Source organism: Vidua macroura, chromosome 7 (genome assembly GCF_024509145.1).
Source record: "Vidua macroura isolate BioBank_ID:100142 chromosome 7, ASM2450914v1, whole genome shotgun sequence".
NCBI lineage: Eukaryota > Metazoa > Chordata > Aves > Passeriformes > Viduidae > Vidua > Vidua macroura.
This window is the reverse complement of record NC_071577.1, coordinates 29,847,196-29,865,942: the sequence shown is the minus strand read 5'-3', so window position 1 is coordinate 29,865,942 and position 18,747 is coordinate 29,847,196. Positions and strand designations below refer to the sequence as shown.

General features: G+C 42.3%; 1 protein-coding gene across 6 annotated transcripts in view; it reads left to right on the top strand.

The window, feature by feature from the left end:
- Positions 1-18,747, top strand: part of SEMA5B (semaphorin 5B) — a 277,696-nt gene that overhangs the window by 148,599 nt on the left and 110,350 nt on the right. For all 6 annotated transcript variants that reach the window (XM_053982602.1, XM_053982603.1, XM_053982601.1 and 3 more), the window contains one exon: positions 12,743-12,842. In XM_053982602.1, coding sequence (XP_053838577.1) covers positions 12,743-12,842 — 100 coding nt within the window. The remainder of the gene's footprint in view (positions 1-12,742; positions 12,843-18,747) is intronic.

The window sequence follows — 18,747 nt, the reverse complement described above, 5'->3', positions numbered from 1 at the left end:
CAGATTATCATTTGAGATTTTTAAACCTGAGTTAGATTCAGAGTTATGTTTTTTCATAGCACCTGTTTCCTTGTGATTGTTCATGATACAGTGTAATCTTGTATTTTCTGCTGCAAAGCTCAGCTGGAAAATACACTGTAGGAATTAAATTAAAGGCACCTTTTGTCCACTGCACATAAGGTCTGGTGAAGAGAGCTCACATGTCCAAAACCACATCTCAGTTCATAATCTGATTTCTTTTAAAGCCATACCCTGTTCTGGTGCCAGCACACACAGGTTTAGGCTGCAGTGGTAGACAAGTAGAGGAATCTAAATTTTTTGTGATGTTCCCAGATTGCTCTGAGGATGTCTGTGCTTAACAGAGTGGATCAGGGGCTTTCTGTGAGTCTCCAGATGCATCAAATCATGAATCACAGCCTGGTACACAATGGGAGTGTGTAATGACTGAAAGAGTGACCCCAGCAGAGCCCTTGTGATGCTCCTGCTGCCAGAGGAAAGGATTATGTTACACCAGCAATTTTCTGTGGATGGGCCACATTAATAATAAGGATTCTGACCATTCAGTCATACAGGGTACATTAATTTACTGTCAGAATGAACAGGCTAACAAAACAGTTTATGTTACAAAGGGGTTGAATAACTCCTTTTTCACAACCTTGCTAACCAGGCTTCCCATCACCAGACAAACGTGATGCCATACCATGTTTTGTGTTCTCTAGTCTTCAGTTCCCACTTTGCTTGTGCTCAGTCTCTTTTTATTATACTTTACCTCTAGATTATATTCTTAACATCCAGTTGACTGGATAATACCCTTGTTGTAGAAGAGTAAAACTTCTTTCTGTCTATTTCCCCCTTATTTCCTGAGAAATTCTGTATTTTTATGTTATTATTGTATCTCATCCACACCAGCCAATCATCTGTTTGATTTGCTTTGTATCTCTTTGTCTTGCTATGAGAGTGGGTAAGAAAGGTAGAATCCAGTTCATGTCCTACTCATTTAAGCAGAAAGGAGATTATGGTATATAAAATACTTTTACTTTGGCTGTGTTCAGACCTGAAGAAATGCCTGTTTCTTTACAGACTCCATTCCCAAAATCATTTGTACCATTACATGTGACATAGAGAAAATGGCCTAGACAAGCTGAGGGGCATACATTCTGGTTCTAGATGTACATACTTTAAATGCTAAAGATAACATTTGCTCTGCCAGGAGAGATGTGGGCTGGGGAGGGGCTATGAGCTGAATGGTTAATCCTTGCAGCCTGCATGAAGATCCTGAGGGACACAACAGGAATTTTGTGCTGCAAGCACTATTCTGTGTGTTTGCACAATACCAAACTATCACAATGGTGCCCCAGTTTCCCTGGGGCTTATAAATGGTGCTCATTGTACAGTTCACCAGCAATAATAACATACCCAGTTTGGGCTTTTCATAATTAGATTGTTCTACTCTTTGCTTATAAGAAATCCAGTTAAAGTTTGATTTCCCTTGTTAGATCAATAAGAAAATGATCTTCAACTTCCCAGGAGGCTGTTTCTAGTGTCTTACTACCTATTTGACTGTTAGTGGGTAACTGCATTAAGGATATTGCATGCTTGTTTGTTTTTCAGTGAGTTGAGAATTTAGTGAAACAAGTCAAGCGTATTCTTAGTGCATCCCTTTTTATTTATACATGCATGTACACATGCATCTAAGTCCCATTTCACAAAACAGTTTGTCATCCCAGCACAGCTTTCCTGTGGTCCACTCTGGTAAGCCAAACACCAGAGAATTTGTTTCTACTTCTTGTCAATCATGTTCATATTTCTTGTTTTTTTCTGTATGGGTTTTACTCCCAATAGATCAGTGCCTGCATTTGCAATTGGGCTCTGCCTGTGTCCTACTGTCCTGGTTGCCAGCAGTATACTTCACTGTTGTACAGCCCTTTCTTGGATATAAAGCACCTTTGCTATTCCTTAAAGACATTTGGAGCTCCTTTGTAATATACCTTTTGGGAAAACCAGCAACATCTTCCATGCCAATACATGCCAAAACAAACCAGTAAGGTTTGTTATTTCAAGAGCCAGGGCCATGAGGGACGTGCACTCATGTTTGTAATGGCTGCAGAGTGTTTAGCTTCATCTTGTTTACCAAGGAAGTTCTTAAAACTTTGCAAACGTATCTGTGCTGTGTGAATAATTTGGATGTTCACAACTTCACTGGAAATGAGTGTAGACAGGTTTCCACTTGCAGTTCCTTCCATTATTTATTTCTCATTAATTTAATCCATTAAATCAGGATGCTCAGAAAAAAGTATGATAACCTTCCAGGTTTTTCCTCTGTTCTGTCTCTCAGGGCTTTTTCCCCTGGGTCATAGTAGCTAGGGTAAGCTGGAAGAACATTATTGCAGCCTGTCTTCATCCATAAAAACACTTCAGCTGATCCCATATTGAGGCACAGGACACAGGTGGACTTGGTCAAATAGCTTAGATCTTCTCAGGACTGCAAATCTCATCTTTGCAGACTGTATCATCATGGCCGGTGTGAGTTCTCAATGTGTGGCATGTGATCCATTGTCTGATCTTTAATCTCTCCTAGATGCAGACAGGTTGCTCTGTCTGTTGCCTCAGGTTTTGAAAATTATTTCATTTGAGAGTGTTTAAATCTGGGGGTTTACTTCAGACTGTCTGTAATTATTACCTCCTACCAGATAAATGTGATTCAGTTGACTTGAATGTAGCTTGCTATGCATTTTCTCAATATTTTATTTCTTTGAACAACATTTTATTGAAATGCGTCCAGCTTCAAACACTGAATCCTGGGGGGAGCAGCTAAATGTTTTCTTGTATTGAAAGCAAAAGCAATTTTAACTTTGTGGGCTGAAGGATAATAAGGTATGATTTATTTGTTTAGAAAGTTCTTGACATTTCACAAGCACTCCCACTATTGTTGAATTGGTCACTAATACATTATTCCCTTTACTGTATACTGATGGGGGAAAAGCACATTAGCATTCATCAACTCCAAAGGCCAGCTGGAAAAGCCCCATAGGAAATTCTGGTCAAGATATACACTTTTATTGAGCAAGTACGATTTTGACAATCCAAACCAAAATTTCAGTTAACGAAGGATGAAATTGTGAGGTGAAGTGTTAGAAGTGTATCTAGGTAAGCATTAAGGGAAGGCACAATACATTATGGGAGAATTTTCTTCTAGCTCATACCATTGATGCTCTTGGTTCTCCATACAGGGAGTCCAAACATTAACTGATGATGGAGTTTCAACTGGAAACTGATGGCATGCTGTGGGTGCTTCAGAATATTTGACCTTCAGTTCATTTCAGTATGGATTTTTTTTCTCCATTAAGCAAGACTTGTAGCAATTTTCCTTTTAATCTTGAAAAACAGAACTGTGGCAAATGGAAACTAGAATTTTCTTCTTTAGATTTGATTTAGAAGTTGTTTGAAAATTATAACTGATGAAGCCATAAATATACAGTAGTTAGGGAAACAATATATTTTTCCTTCCAAAATAATAGTTCTAATAATGGTAACAGTAATGATGCTAGTTCTTTAAGACTTCCTCATTAATGGTATCCAAGGCACTTCACAAAAAATACCAATGAGATTTGATTGAAAAAAAATGCTCAGTGTGCTGTTTCTTGGGACCTCAGGAAGAAAGGGAGGGTTGGAAGAATACCCCTCATTCACAAAATGCTTTAGATGGAATGAATCATGACAAGCAGGAGAGGAGAGGAAGACTTTGCAGTGAAGCTTCAGGAAGTGAAGTGATCAAGTAACTTAACATATGGGAGTGAGGGAAGGTAAAACTTTAAAGAGGTACAACAACTCAAGTGAAGGAGCAGCCTGTGACCATGAGTGGTGGTGTTGATGAGAGGGGGCATCCTCAGCAGCAGGACTGAGTAAGGAGGAACAGGCACTCAGGTCACCATTCTGCATGGACCAAGGCCATGAAAAACTCATGTGAGCAACAGAGTAGCTGACTGATATTTTCCAGAGGTACCACTGGTGTAACTGAGGCTAACAGCAGCATGTGCATGGTCCTGTCTTTGGCACAGGGGCTGGATCTGGGACACAGAGATGGGCAGCCTTTTTTTTTGGCTCTCGGGCACACATCAGAGAAAGGGAACAGGGTGGAAATCTAAAGTGAAGTGCTTATCTTCTTTTTCTGTAGTTCAGTGCAAACAAAGACATCCCTTGGAGAGACCTCATTTTCAATTTCAAATCTTACTTAATATAGTTCCCTAACTGAACAAGTTTATGATACAGCAGTGGTACAGCAGACCTCATTTATTTAGCACATCTGCTTCTGGTGAGTGTTAACATATCACATTCTCCTAAAACCTTCCATTCAAGGATGGCATTATGCTTTGGTAAAGCTCACTTTAATACTAGCAATCTCATAAAAAATTGTCTTGGTTTATCATACATTCTTGTTTTATCATACTGTCTGTGGAAAGCCCACAGATAGTCTCAGCTCAGTCCGGTTCTGAACGTGTACTTTTCTTGAAGTCAGTGGGGTTGTTTATTATTATCCAGTTTCCAATTTAAAACACTGATTCTTATGAGAACAGTCTAATTTCAAAACTCTTTCAGGAACTTACAGCCTGTGCTGTCCTTCATTGCTGTAACTGCCTCATGGTGGGAGCTTTGTCTGCAGAAGACAGGAGTCCTTGTAGGCCTGGCAGCTACACAGCACAAACTGTGCATTAAACTGGGCATCTCCAGTTCAGTCTTTGGTTAGCCAGCAAAGAGGATCACCTTCTGCTTCAGATGTTCACCACAATCAGACACTTCTGTTCTGTGGCAGATCTGGTTACCTGCAGGAAAATCAAGGAGAGTTTAGCCCTGCTTTCTCTGCCCTCTCCTACCTTCTCACTAGTGAAAATGGTTGTCCTGAATATTGCACCACCTCTGCTGGCACAAGTGGCTGATTTAGACATGTAACTGTAAGGATAGTGAAAAAAAATTGCCTCCAAGTGTGGAGGAAGCAGACTGAAGGATCCTTGAATGATGAAAAAGGGGTGCTGGCTTTTTTTCCCCATCAGACTGCAGTGGTTGTAGAGGCCAGGATGCAGCTTGCTTTCTTGTCTGAAGAGAGGGATTATACTCATCAGAATGTCATAGGAAGCTGCAAGTGATGCATGAGCACTCACTTTATCTTTCTCAGTGAGGGAGAGTGTGTGACAGCTGCAGGGCTTGTCTCAGTAAACAACAGATCACAATACTTAAACACTCTGCAACATCCTTAGGAGAACAAGAAGTCTTTGGGTTTTCCTCACAGTGGGGCTGTGTGTGGCACTGCTCAGCCAAGTTTCACCAGATGGTGGTAAGGGTGCAGGGCTGTGGCCACGTGACATTGTGCAGAGCTGTGTGAGGTGGCAGGCAAGGTTCTTGAGGTGGGGAGGAAGTGTAAGGGTGGTGTTGGTCCCAGCTGACAGCCAGCTAAGGAAAGCCAAATCTATTCTTTCCATAAAGTCCTGTGCTATGTAGACACATGCCTTTGGTCCTGTAAATCTCAGCTGGGGCAAATGGACATGCTTGTATCTCATGGACACACATCCATATCCACCACTCCTGCAGCACTGTGGCATCCCCTCTTGCTCTTTATTGGCCATGGCCAAGGAGAACCTGATATGGTGTATTTGAGTCACCCTGCCTAGAGGTATTTAACAGAAGAGCAGATGGGGCCCTTAGGGATGTAGGTCAGTGGTAGACTTGGCAGTGCTGAGTTAATGGACTTGATGATCTTAGAGATCTTTTCCAACCTAAATTATTTTATGTTAGTTGGTGATTGAGGTCTTGGTGGGCCTGAGCTATAGGAACCATGCTGAAGAGGGAAGAACCTCTCTTGAGTTACAGGATTTCTTTCCCAATCCCCAGCCTGAGGACTGGGGATTAACCAAGTGAAAGTCTCCTGGCTTCTGGAAGTCTCCCAGCTTTGCCCAGGTCAGGTCTGGATGGAACTTTTGCCCACTCTTCACCATGTGCAAATTAGGAATCCAAGTGAAACAGAGAGGGATGAGACTGACCTCTCTGATGGAACAGAACTGCTGCATACTGTAGAAATGTGCCAAATTGGGAACGTGAATTGCAGTCCTTCAAAATCCTTCCTTGAGGTGGCCCCAGGACAACTTACCAGCATACTGACCCATACTGGAACTGAGTACTAGTTCATGCTTATTATTTAGTGTTTGCTTTATCTGGGATTGAATCCCTGGGTTCTTCCTCATATATTGGTGTGTTTTGCCAGCTGCTCCATATTAATAATAAAAAAGTAAATAAACAATCAGTTATAATTGTACTTTTGCAAAAATTGCGTTTGGCTGAAGTTTTTTGTTCTTCATATTGAAACAATTTAGCAACATTTGTTTTGAAGAAACAATTAAAATTTAGGAAATAAAGAGTCAAAATGCTTGGTATGCAATACTTCATGCCTCCTGTACATCACGTGCGTTACAGATAATTATGCCTTGATGCACCAGCCAGTATCCCTAAACCCATTTAACAATTGGAACCACTGAGACATTAAATAGTTTCATGATTTGCTCAAGACAGAGAACTCCTTTGTCAGTGCTATTGGTCTCTTGGGACCATGCCTACATCTCCAGCTGTCACTTCTCTCTTGGGGTGGAAGAAGCTCAGCAAGATCAGTTCAGAGAGAAGCTGTAGACATTAAGGGAAGAGGCATAAAATCATCCAGATCTTTAAATGTTACTGTGTTTATTGTGATTCCTATGGCTCTGTGGAGGCAAGACCTGAGTCTTTGGTTTGGGGATTTTTTTTTCCTTCAGGATGATAAAAAACAGAACCTTTTCTTCTGTGCTGTTCTATTCCATGGTAGCTGAGGTAGCTGAGGGATAGGACTATTCCTTCTTTTACAAGACCAAGAGAAAAAGACTTATTCTTTATTTTTCCAGTCTTCTCCTATCCACATATTCTAGGACAGTTTGGAGAGGGACATTAGCAACTCTTGCTTCTTGGATCTCATGGAAGAGGAATGGCTTACTGCAAGCTGCTATCACAGTGACTCACAGGCCACTCCTGGGTTAGTTCATTGTTCTTTCATCTGAGAAGGGGTTTTGTAGTTGGTCAAGACAGGAAAAATTGAGTGGGCAGGAAATGAGGTAGAAACATATCTAGAGGGTGAAGACTGCTAGGAAAGAAAGCAGGAATGGGAGGAGAGGTGAATATGGGGTCAGAAGGGTAAACTGAATGAAACTATGAAACTGAGACAGCTGGAAGAACATATGAGTTGGGTTTAGGTATTGAGGGGAGAGAGGAGGAAACTGCTGGTTTGGTCCATTTTGTAGGAGGGCATGTATTCTGTCAACTGCCTTCTAAGTCCTCAGAGCTGTGAGTAGAGATCAGAGATTTGAGAAGACAATGACATTGGAAATTGCAGCAGTTGGGATGAGGACATATTTAATGTACAATTAAAGATTTCAATGAATCAAGTTTAAAGAAAGAAAGAATATCAGCAATGAGGTGGAGGTGGTGATGGGAAGACAAGACAGCAGGGTGATATGTACGTGTAGGAGGACTTCTGGGGTAAAGCCAGATTGAGTTTTTGGCCTCATAAGTAAAGTTGAGCTCTGAGTGCTGACACATTTGTTTGCTCAGCTCTGCCCATGCAGCAAAAGATTTCTTCCTCCCTTGATAAATTTGCTAAATTGTGGAGTGGTTTTGCATTGTGGAGGCTACCCTTACAACTCAGCATGGAGTGGGAGTAAAAGTTAATGTCCAAAGTCTATTGCACTAACCTGTGGTGTGACCTACAACTGAGAGCTAAAATTTCAAATGAAGCTGATATTAAAATATGATTCACTGTCAGTCCAATAATGTTGTAATTTCATTGTAACATCTATGCATTCTTGGAAATGTCCACACTTGCAGCATTTGTGAAGACAGGTGATAGCATGGTTGGGTAATCATTAGCTTTCTCAGCTTTGGTTACAGCCTTGTTTGCCTTGTCTCTGATGGGTCTGGTCAGGGGCCCACACACAATGGAAACTGTGGCCTCAGTCTCAGCAGGCAACTCTCTACTTCATGGAAAATCTTTGAATACTGAGGATAATTGAAGAAGAGGATGGTCTGAGATGGTAGGTCTGATTCAGAAAAGGGGACATTTCATCAGTCTGTACCAAGAAGAGAGCCTGAGGCCTTTCCTTGTTTTACAATATGATTTGCATCTCTTGGTCATGGTTCAAATTCAATACTGAGAATCCTCCAGCCTAGTGGGTGGTCTGAAATAAAACGGAGTGGTTTAATCACTATACATCATCTGCCCTGTGCCAAGGCTGAAGCAAACCAAAAGGGGATATTGTACAAGTTACAGGAGCCATGGCTGTCACCTGAGCCTTGCCAGGAGTGCTCCAAGACTCACACACAGTAATTAAGCATGTCCTGAACTAGTAAGGTGAGTTAAGAGAACTTAGAAGAGACCATGCTGAGGCAGTAAAGGAAACATTCAATGTGTGCTCAAGTTAGCACTGCACAAAAGTAGGTCTGAGTATCTGCAGAGCAGGTACTTCTTTATTGCCATTGAGTCTGACAGATCCAAAGTGCTGTGTATGCTCTACTTCATTGCAAAACTTTTACCATTGAATCAGCCTGTTTTACAGAGCCTTACATAAGGTATGGGATTCAGGTTATCTCTTCTGGAATGGGGACCTTCTGAATTTATCTTTCATAAGGTCTTTTTATGATCTCTTTGAAGCTTTTCTGTGCAATTCTAGGATAGGAGCATGGTTAGTCTGTGCTCGTGGGTATACCCTCATTTTACACAAAGAATCCCTGGTCCTGTTCAGTTTAGTTTCTTTTGCTTCAAAATCCTTGCTGAGAATTATTTTGCAAGAGCTGTTGTTGAATAGCACTGTGGGTAGCCATACTCCATGCACCTACAATGGCTTTGCACTTTCAAGGCATGGGCATTTAACCTCTCTGCTCTTGTGTGATGTGTGCTGGACACTCAAAGCTGTTGCAGCCTGCTGGGGATGGGAGTGACAAGTGGCTTAAGCGTGATGAAACAGTGAATGCTGTCCTTCAGACAGGGAAGCCTTAGCTCAGTGTTTGCATATTTCCTTCCTCCAAAACACACAGAGTAAGGGTGAGGTGGGGGGCAGTTGCTTTTGAGGAGATGAAGACTCAAGTATTACCAGAAGGTGGTAGAAGGTAATCCGACAACCACCAAACTCAGTGGAAAACTGCCAATGATTTGGAAAGCTTCTGGATCAGGCCCTTAAACGCAGCTCCTGCAAATTGGCTTGCTGTCCTTTGTGCAGCTGAGTAATCCTGGTTCCAACCCTGTGTTCTCAGAAAGTCAGAGCAGAGCAGTGTGCTGGAAGCTGCAGGGACCACCCTCTGAAATGGCAGAGGGCCTCTTTTCACCTTGCCTTTGGCTTGCATAATAGCTGAGCACCACTGTGCCTGCAGACTTACATTTCCTTCAAAACTTTGTCTTCTTTGTAGCTGGATACCTGAGCCACCTTGAGCTGTAGAGGTACTCGCAGAGCTTTAGAGGTTCTGACTCAGATATCTGGAGATGGATAGTGTTGGAAACTATTAAACTTTTGTTCATTGGTTTTCATGTGGAGGAAGTGAGAGCACGGATCTTTAACCCCCTGGAAATGATTAGAGACGAGAAGCACAAAGGAGGCCTTGATGAACATTTTGCCCCTAAGCCATGTGGTTCCAAGTTTTCCGCCTCCTGCTGCAGACGTGCAAAGCCAGAGACTTGGTTTTTAATTTTTCATACTGTTTTTAAACAGATACTTTTGCAAATGTAAACATACCCCAGCACTGAAGGTTTCCAGCCAAATTAAAGAGTCAGCACTGGAAAAATCAGCCTTCAGAAGAAGGTCAAATACAAGCAATCTCTGGAGTTCATTGGGTCCATATGTGTAAACTTCAGCTAATATGGGGTGGACCTAGGGCAGCATTTACCTTGAAGTACCGAGTTAGTTTCAGAGTGAAGCTGAAAATGTTTTTAGGGATGCCTGTGGTCTGAGCAGTAGATTTGAATGTGTTGAATGAAAAAAGACCCATGTCCTGATTTTTGGTTGCAGTTGCATTCCCTCTTAACAGGAAGAAAAAAGTTTGGGTAGGAAAATGTGCCATTTGGCATTAATTCTGACAACTTGCATTTATACATTGTTATGTGGGACCATGCTGGGTTTAATAATCTCCAACTACATGCCTATAAAAGCTTAATTTTGCTATGAGGATGCATGCCTTTCAGCCTTTAATTTAATAACTGGGAAGGGTTTCTTTATAAGTTGTACCACCTGCAGTACTAATAGAAATCAAGACACTGCCTGTTATTTCTTGGGCTTGATTGGCATTTGAGCCAACTTGGAAAGATTCAAGCAAACTACTGCCTTTAATTTTTAAAAAATTATTTTTACCTGTAGTTTGTCAGAGCGTGCCATTAAAAGGAAGCACTGATGAGTGTACCTTTCTGAAGTGATGAGCTTTTGCTTAGAGCAGCAGATGAAGAAATATTCTTCCTGCCACTGCACTCTAATAGTGGGTTAGTTAGTAGGAAAGAGTCAGTAAAAGAGGAGGTAAAATGACAAGAGAAATTATGGCCTAAAAGCAGGATCCTTAAAAGGTATCATCATTATATAGCAATTCTCTAATCCTACCCCTATCACCAACAGAAATGCCAGAAGATCTGCAGCACGTCAGCCAGCTAACCTGCCTGAAAGGTGTTATTGTTGCTGGTTCTGCTGCTTGGCTCAGAAATGTCTCTGCAGCTAAAGAGCTACAGAAAAAGAAGTCAGAGTCCCATTAGGAGAATGCCAGAGGTGAATCTGCAGTGCCTCCCTGGTGCTAGTACATCATTAAGGGTCCCAGAGGAGTGTAGGAGGATGCTTGAAGGTTAGAGGAGTTATTCCTTAACTCATGCCTTTTCATTGAAGAGCAGAGGAGGTACATGTGTTGTGTGTGGTTACATAGTGTGACAGGAATGCTGAGAAGGGCTGAAACCCTCCAGCCCCAGCAGCAAAGCTTTTATTATTGTGAGGATGGAGGTCTCACTGTCGGAGGGGCCCTGGCAGCGTCCAGTTAGGCAGGGCATGGGGCCAGACCAGATGGTGTCCAGCTCTGTGGAGCTGGAGGACAGGGTCCTGTATTGGAAAGAGAGGCAGGCCATGTAAACTTCAGGGACTTTTTATATGTGTTTTCTTAAGGTTTCAATAACTTAAGGGCTTGATTGAGGTTCATCCATCCCTGGAGGGAGAAAGGACTTGAAATTGCTCAACAAATATCCCTACATCAAAGGTTTCAAACCATTGCACATCTGTAATCCTGTGAAGCATGCCAAGACACCACAGGCCTTAGTGAGATTCCTCATCAGTATTGTCCTCTCGCCCCTGTGGAAAGGGAAACTAATGCCTGCAACAAAGTGTTTAGACCTGACTGCCTTCAGTGAGACTTCTCAATTTATCTTTGGGGATATAAAATGGTAGTGGAACATGTTTTTTCCTGAGCTCTTTTGAACTGGTCTGAACTACATCATTATTGTTATGAGTCATCAGGTCATTGGCCTGAGCATTGGTATTCTGTTGGCATGAGACCAGTAGATATTACCTTCCATGCTGAGTCTCCTGGATCTTCAACAACCAGTCCTTGAATGAGGCAGGGCTACTTGTCAGCAGGTCACAGAGGGATTACAGTCATACTGATTTGGTCTCATCTGTGCCTTGCTCCCTGAGTATTTGGTATTCTCCATGTATTTTACAGCCAGAGTATTAACAAAATAAATTCTCAAGAGAAGTCCTGAAATTCTGTGATCTGTAATATACACAAGGTCAAAGTTGGTGGTGGTATTGAAAGATGAGATGCTGTGAATGCCCTAGCATCTTGCCTGAGGGCACACTAAAATAGTAATTCACCTTTTTTCTTTTAAAACAGGTATATATATATTTTTTTTAACAACAGGACTTCCTGCCCTAGATTGCTCAGTTGATGTTAACAGATGTAACTTCTAGAAGAGCTTTGTCTCTTTGAGCAATGCATAGCCAGATCTATTGCTTTGCATGTAACCTCTGTGATTGCATTTTGGACAGTTGCCTAGATGGCCAAATCCAAGGCAGTTGATAAAGCCAGTCTCAAACCTGTGCCATTGCTCAGCCACAAAGATGCTGTGATGACACCCAACATCCCACCATCCAAAAATGAAGGAAGGATTTAGCTGATCGGCTGTGAAATGCTAGGTAAAGTGAAACATAGAAGAGAACCTAAGACCTGAAAGAGAAGGCAAAATCTGTCATTGAAGCAGCCAGGTCTTGAATGCAGATCACCAGTACTCTAACTTGGTTCTTCATTAGTTGGCACAACCTTCTCTTTCTGGCAGGCAGCAGTTTCCCTTTGATTACCACAGAAGGCAAGGCTGGGGAATGTTATGGCAGGCAGCCTCATCCCTTTACACCCCTTAATCCTGACACTGAAGACGTTTCCTGAGTTTTAACTTAGTAAAATTGAGGTGCTGTTGTCTCTGAAACCAGTGCTGACACTCCATTGTGGATGTGAAAATAACTGCTGAGACAGCCTTGTGTTTATGTGTGGGTTTTTTGCACATTCTGCTGAGAATCAGAATAAAAATAAACCCTTTAAAGAGGTTATTAATTAGCCTTCCCCTGACAGATAACTCAGTAGGAAATCCATTAGTGGATGTCCAGGTGAACTCACTGCTTCTGGAGCAGCTTTACTGTTTTCTGCTTTCTCGTTTTCATTGCAGATCTGAAGCCCTGGGTGTCGAATTTCACCTATCCAGGTGTGCATGACTTTTCTCAGCTTGCACTGGATGCCAACAGGAACCAGCTCATTGTGGGAGCAAGGTAAAGATGATCTTTTGATGAGTGTAAGGTTGCTGCTCAAGCTCTTTCCCTGCAGGTTCTGGCTTCAGAGGAGAGTGTGTATTCAGCTTATGTGGCCAGTTTCCCCTTCGAAAAGAAAGCCATGATTTATGTAGAGTGATTTAGACATCCAGTATAATTGCAAAGAAGAGAAAATTACTAGAATTAAAAAGGAAAAAAAAAAAAAAAAGATGCAATCAAAATGACTGGTTAATGAAGCAGCATGCTGGCATCTCACTCAGTACTGTGAATGTTAGAAGAGCTACAGTTAATCATTCTGCATCGTCCCTCTGCCAGCACAGAATTTGACTTTATGGTTTATTTGCCATGGCAAGACTTTCGCTCAGAACCAGGTTCACCTACACACCTTTGTGTAAGTGATAGAGCCAAGGTGAATGGTTGCTTTCTTCTCTCTTAGAATCCACTTCAGAACCTCTTTGCTTCATCTGGCTAATGCAGTCAGATCCTCACCCAATGGGTTCTGGTGCAACTCTTTCTTCTGGCCTATTGTATATAATTATCATATATTTTCCTTTATTTTTAAACATTATTTTTATTTAGGATGTCACAAGAGGAGGGGGAAAACACATAAGATAAGCACAGGCAAGGTCTTACAAATTTAGAGCTGCATTTGTAATGGGGAAAAGAGCTATGCTTCAGTGAAATAATATACGTCAGAAGTGGTTGAATCATGAATCTCAACAGCAACTATTTTTTATTGCATAATAAACATATAAGACAAGCCCAAAAAGAAAAAAAAAGATACTAAGCATGGTCTAACAAATCAGTTAAAGTAGAGAATATTGTGGTATATCAGTCTCTGCTATTAACAAAAGTGGAGGAAGAGTGCTTTCTTCCCAGTGTATTCAGCAGTAGAGGACAGGGACATGAGGAGCAGAGGTGGAAGAACTCATGGTGTGAGCAAGAGAAAAGAGCAAGATATGCAGCAGAAGAGAGTTTTATGCTTCACAGAAACAAGTGAAGTATGATTTTGTATACATTTTCTGCCTGTATATGTGCAGTAAATAATAACACTTACCTTCCGTAGCTGTTCAAATTGCCAGAGGCCCTCCTGATTTTCATACAGAAACATTTTACTTTTCAAGCTGCAGCTTTACTTGTGCTGGGATCTTTAACCAGAAATTATTAATATTTATTACTTCAGAAGAGCATTGCTTTGGGAATGGCTGTGAGCAGTGCCTTCTGCCAGTCACTGCGCAGGCACGGTGCTCTGAGGAATGTGTGGTTTACATAATTGGGCTGCATGGCAGGTTTCCTCCATACAGTCCCCCACCCCTCCTCAAACCCCACAGCACGTCCTGAAGGGACTCTCTGCCTCCCTGAGAGTCTGTACGAGTGTGGTTAGACAGGGGTACAACATCACCACAAACAGGGGAGTGACAGCAAAGCTGGCTTCCCAGTGGAAGTACATTATATTGCAGGGAATGGCCTCGTGAGGAAGCAGTGACAAGTATTTATAGAATTTGCTTGGAAAAGTCAGCTTTCATGAAGCTCTACCCACCTGACTGGGAGACTGAAAGTTTCAGTGGTGCCACACAGTTGCGCTGAGCAGTGCAGGGTACATTTAATGAAGATGTCATTTCTCAGGGTGTTTTTTTTTTTCTTGGATACACATGCTTGGAGTGGAGAAAGTGGGGAGTGCTGAACCCATTTCCTCATCTCAACTCCACCCTGTGGAAGGTGATGGGGAGAGATTCTTGGAAACGGGGTGTGGATGGGGTCCTTGGTGCAGCACAGCTCTGGATGCACTGAGCTCCTGGAGCTGTGCCTGAGAAATGGGAAGGGGAAGTAAAACATTTTCTGTTCCCTCCTTGCCTGATAAATCCACACCTTGTTCTGGACTATTTTTAGGGGTGATTTTTTGAGTCATTAGTTGCTCGTGCACCATCTGCTTGAATTTGCAAATGAAACAATACCTCAAAGAGATAGGAGCTGTCTCTATCCATCTCTGTAGGGTGTCATTTATGAAACCTAAATTTAAATGTTAACCACGTTTAAATGTGCTGCTGTAGATCATATTAGTAGTAATGCCAGCTATTCTGGGTTGTGGAAGGAGTTTGGGATCAGGGTGGCGTTTATAAGTACTCCCACTTCTCAATTTCCTGGTTAGCATCATTCTCTTAGATGATAGAGTTATAAATTATTTCAGACTACTTCTGTCTGTCTCTATTTAAAAGCAGCATGACCTCACCACAGCATCTCTTTGGCTTAGTTCGTCCTGTGTTTCAAAGCTTCATAGAAAATACTTCCTAGAAAACCCAGGGGTTCACAAGAGTTTTTGGTTTCAGGAATTGGACACAGTGTGACTGAAACTGTAAGAGGTATTGAGGGCATGCCATGCAGACAGGGAACTGAAATAACATGAGCCTCGGATTTTTAAGCTTTATCCTTATCTAAGAGCCCTCCTTAAATGACTGGTGCTGTCTGAGAGTAAACCAGAGGAGTTTGATAACTCCACTGCACCAAACACCTGCCAAGTTAAAAACCCAGAAACAAAAGAATTAGTTTCAAAAGCCCACCATGGTTTCTAAGCAACGTATTTACTTGTCACATCATTTGTAAAATCCAAACACTTGAGAGAAAGGATATGAATAGTTTAGAACATTGTAAATTACACTACCCATATTATGAGTCACATTTCATTAAGTATAAAAACACACATTTCAAAAATTCATAACCTTCATTTTGACTCACAGTTCACATGTTTTGTTTTTGTTTTGGATATAGTGTTAGTGTTTTAATGTACTGTTTTTCTTCTGTGAATGAGTGATTGTTTTGAAATATTTGCTGCTTTTTTCAGGGCTTACACACAAGTGATCGCCATTTGAGCTTACTTTAATGGGAGGAAAAACTATAATCTAGACCTCATTATTAGTGAGAAAAAAATTGAAAATATGGTCACAGTGATTTCACCTGTCTATTGGAGAAGCAGCACATCTCTGCTGTGTCACTTGTGCTGTAGGCAGGATGCCCAGGCCCCAGGGAGTGTGAGTTTTGTGGAGGAGGGACATAGTATAGCTGTGACATTCCACCTCCTCAAGGAGCCTTACTCCTTGAGACTGTCTCATTGCTGGCTGGGCACAGACAGAATCCAGTAAAGAAGTGAAAGACCCTGCTTGGAAGGAGGCCAAAAATCATACTTCAGAAGAGCTCCCTGGTGAGGACAACACAAAAGGTATGAAGGAGGGTGGTTGAGACACCGTGTGACAATCTGGCACAACAGCAAGCTGAAGGGAAACAGCTTGGACAGCAGGAGGATGGCACCCAAACAAATGACTGTACAGAGAGTGACTGGGAAGTCCTAAGGGAAACATTTGACTTTTCCCAGAAGGAAACTGCAGGGGTGTGAGCTCGGGCCGTAGCCTGATGGGGCTGCGGATGCGAGAGGCAGGGCTACAGGGGTCTGCCATTCACAGTGAGCAGAGGTATTACTGAGGAAAACCAGCCAGAAGGCATCATGGCCAGAAGCCCTCAGTTCTGCCTGCCAAGAGAGCTGTCAGCTCCATCAGGACATGGGAAAGGATCATCCCCCGTGGCTGTCACACAAGGAAGTGCAGCTCAGGAGCCCTTATCACAACTGGCTGTTACCAACAAGAACCCAGATGTAGAGAGTAGGGAGCAAAAGCTGCATCAGGGACTCAGAATTGGCAGGTAAAGTGCACGTCATTATGGACTGCCAGACTTCTCAGCAATAAATGTAAAATTACTTAGCTGCAGGTGATGCAAGTCTTGATGCTGGACAGAGGTGATTTTCATACTCAATTTAGAGCTGATCTGAATGTGCCTGTTACTGCCAAGTAGATAAGTGCAAGGGAGGAGATCTCACACAGTCACAGGAAGGCTTGTGTTAGTAGGGACCTTAAAGATCATCTAGTTCCAGCCTTCCCACCATGGACAAATATGGCACCCACTAGATCAGGTTTCTCAAGGCCCCACTGAAGCTGGCCTTGAACACTTCCAGGGATGGAGCATCAATATGGTTAGTTTGGGAAGCAGGGAAGGTGCTGTATGAATTTTCAAGCGTTGTTTCAGGGGAAGCAGCCTAGGCACACCCTTTTTTGACTATTATGCTTCTGGCTGTATAAAAGCATTAAAAAAGGTCTGGATCATGCAGGCTTAGGAGCTGAAGGCTGTATAGAATGACTGATATCCCAAAAGAGTTCCTTCAAGTTGCAGCTTACAGAAATATGGCAAATTGTAAATATATTCTAGGACCCTCAGCCAGAAGGTTTGGCACCCTGAGTTTATTGAAAGTCTCTGGTGTATGATAGATTAGTCTGTCAGGAACCAGGTTACATGCAGATTTGTGGCCGAACATAGGCTCTTTCCTGCCTGTTTGGCAGAAAGCTCCAGAGCACTGCAGTAAAATGCTCAAAACCTGTGCCTGTCAGAAAATATCACTCTTACCCTTGGGCACCTTCAATCCTGTCCACATCTGGGCTGCCACTAAACGCTTAAGTCTCCATAGATAATGTCTAGGCAAAAAGCATTTTGCAAACCAGGAAATTCAGTGGCAGCAGTTGGGTAAGAGTAGTTCCACAGATCCACAGAGTATAAAATCTGTCAGCAATGCTTTCTATTGCTAAATGATCAGAGACCCTCACCAACATTTATTCTCACAGGGATTCAGTGAGGCAAGAAAGCACTAATAATTTCACACTATAGATGGGAATCCAAGGCCAAGTGGGATTAAGAGCCACCCTACCTTGTGAAAAGGCTGTGATGTTGTGGCACATAAATATGTAGCATATCTGAAAAGTAGTGCAGTACAGTGTCTAACACAGCTACTCCTGCAGCGAGACTGCACTTTCTGAAGATACCAGTCAAGGTCTGCACAACCTCAGTCTGCACTTGACTAATGTGGACAGAGCCAAAGCTCTTCTCTGGGCTCAGAAAATCCATGGCAGAGGTGTAATTTGGACCCCTTACTCTTGTATTGGTATTTTAATCATTTGCTCTCAGCCTTGGCTCTCCAAAGAAGATGCAAAATGTTCATGAAAGCCTGTGAGTCCCATGCACTTACACTGGGAAAGTGTGGCTTCAGCATGGCCAGAAAAGTCAAGTCTCATATAGCACGGAGTGACTAAGATGCAAATAAGTCAACATTGGGCACAAGTACACGGGCACAGCTAACAGTTATGTAGTCCAGAGGCTTGCCCTGAAACAGCCAGGAATGGTGTGCCATTTGTCCCTGTTAGCATCTGCCTAGAGGATTTTTCTCAATACTTTTCTGAAACAAATGGACTGAACCATTTCTGGTGGCTTTGCGCTATTTTTGCACAGTCTTACGCCAGCTTTACCCCCTGCTAAGTCACATTGGGCTGAGAAATTACCTTGTCAGTAGAGGTATTAATGAGGACATGAGCAAGCAAAGAGCATGATAATGTTTTTGATTATATAGGTAGTGCAGAGAAATGGAGAGAAACAAATGCTTTCCTTCTCACTGTGATTTTTCCTATCAGACAAAAGAATGCTCTAATTGAATTTGCATCCTTGTATCATAGACTGGAGAGGGGCAGATAACATGGTGATGTGAGGGGAAAAAAAAAAACCCAAATCAGTCTCTGAAATTAACAGAAATGGTTTTTTTTTTGAAGACATTGCTTGACCTGTGACGTAAAGAATGTGGTGAAGGTGAGAAAGCTGTGATTAGACACTGCAGCTGGTTAAATCTATAATTGCGGTACACAGTTTCTTCACAAAGGGAACAAAAGTGTGATTTAAAGTGCAGGTTTTAACCTCTCTGGTTGAGCCTGAGATAGTTCAAAGGGACATTTTCCTCTCTGATACTCTGCCAGGTGAGGTCAGCTCAGCCCTTGTATAAAGTGTGGAGGGTGAAGCCTCACTGGGGTGTCTGTTTTTTACC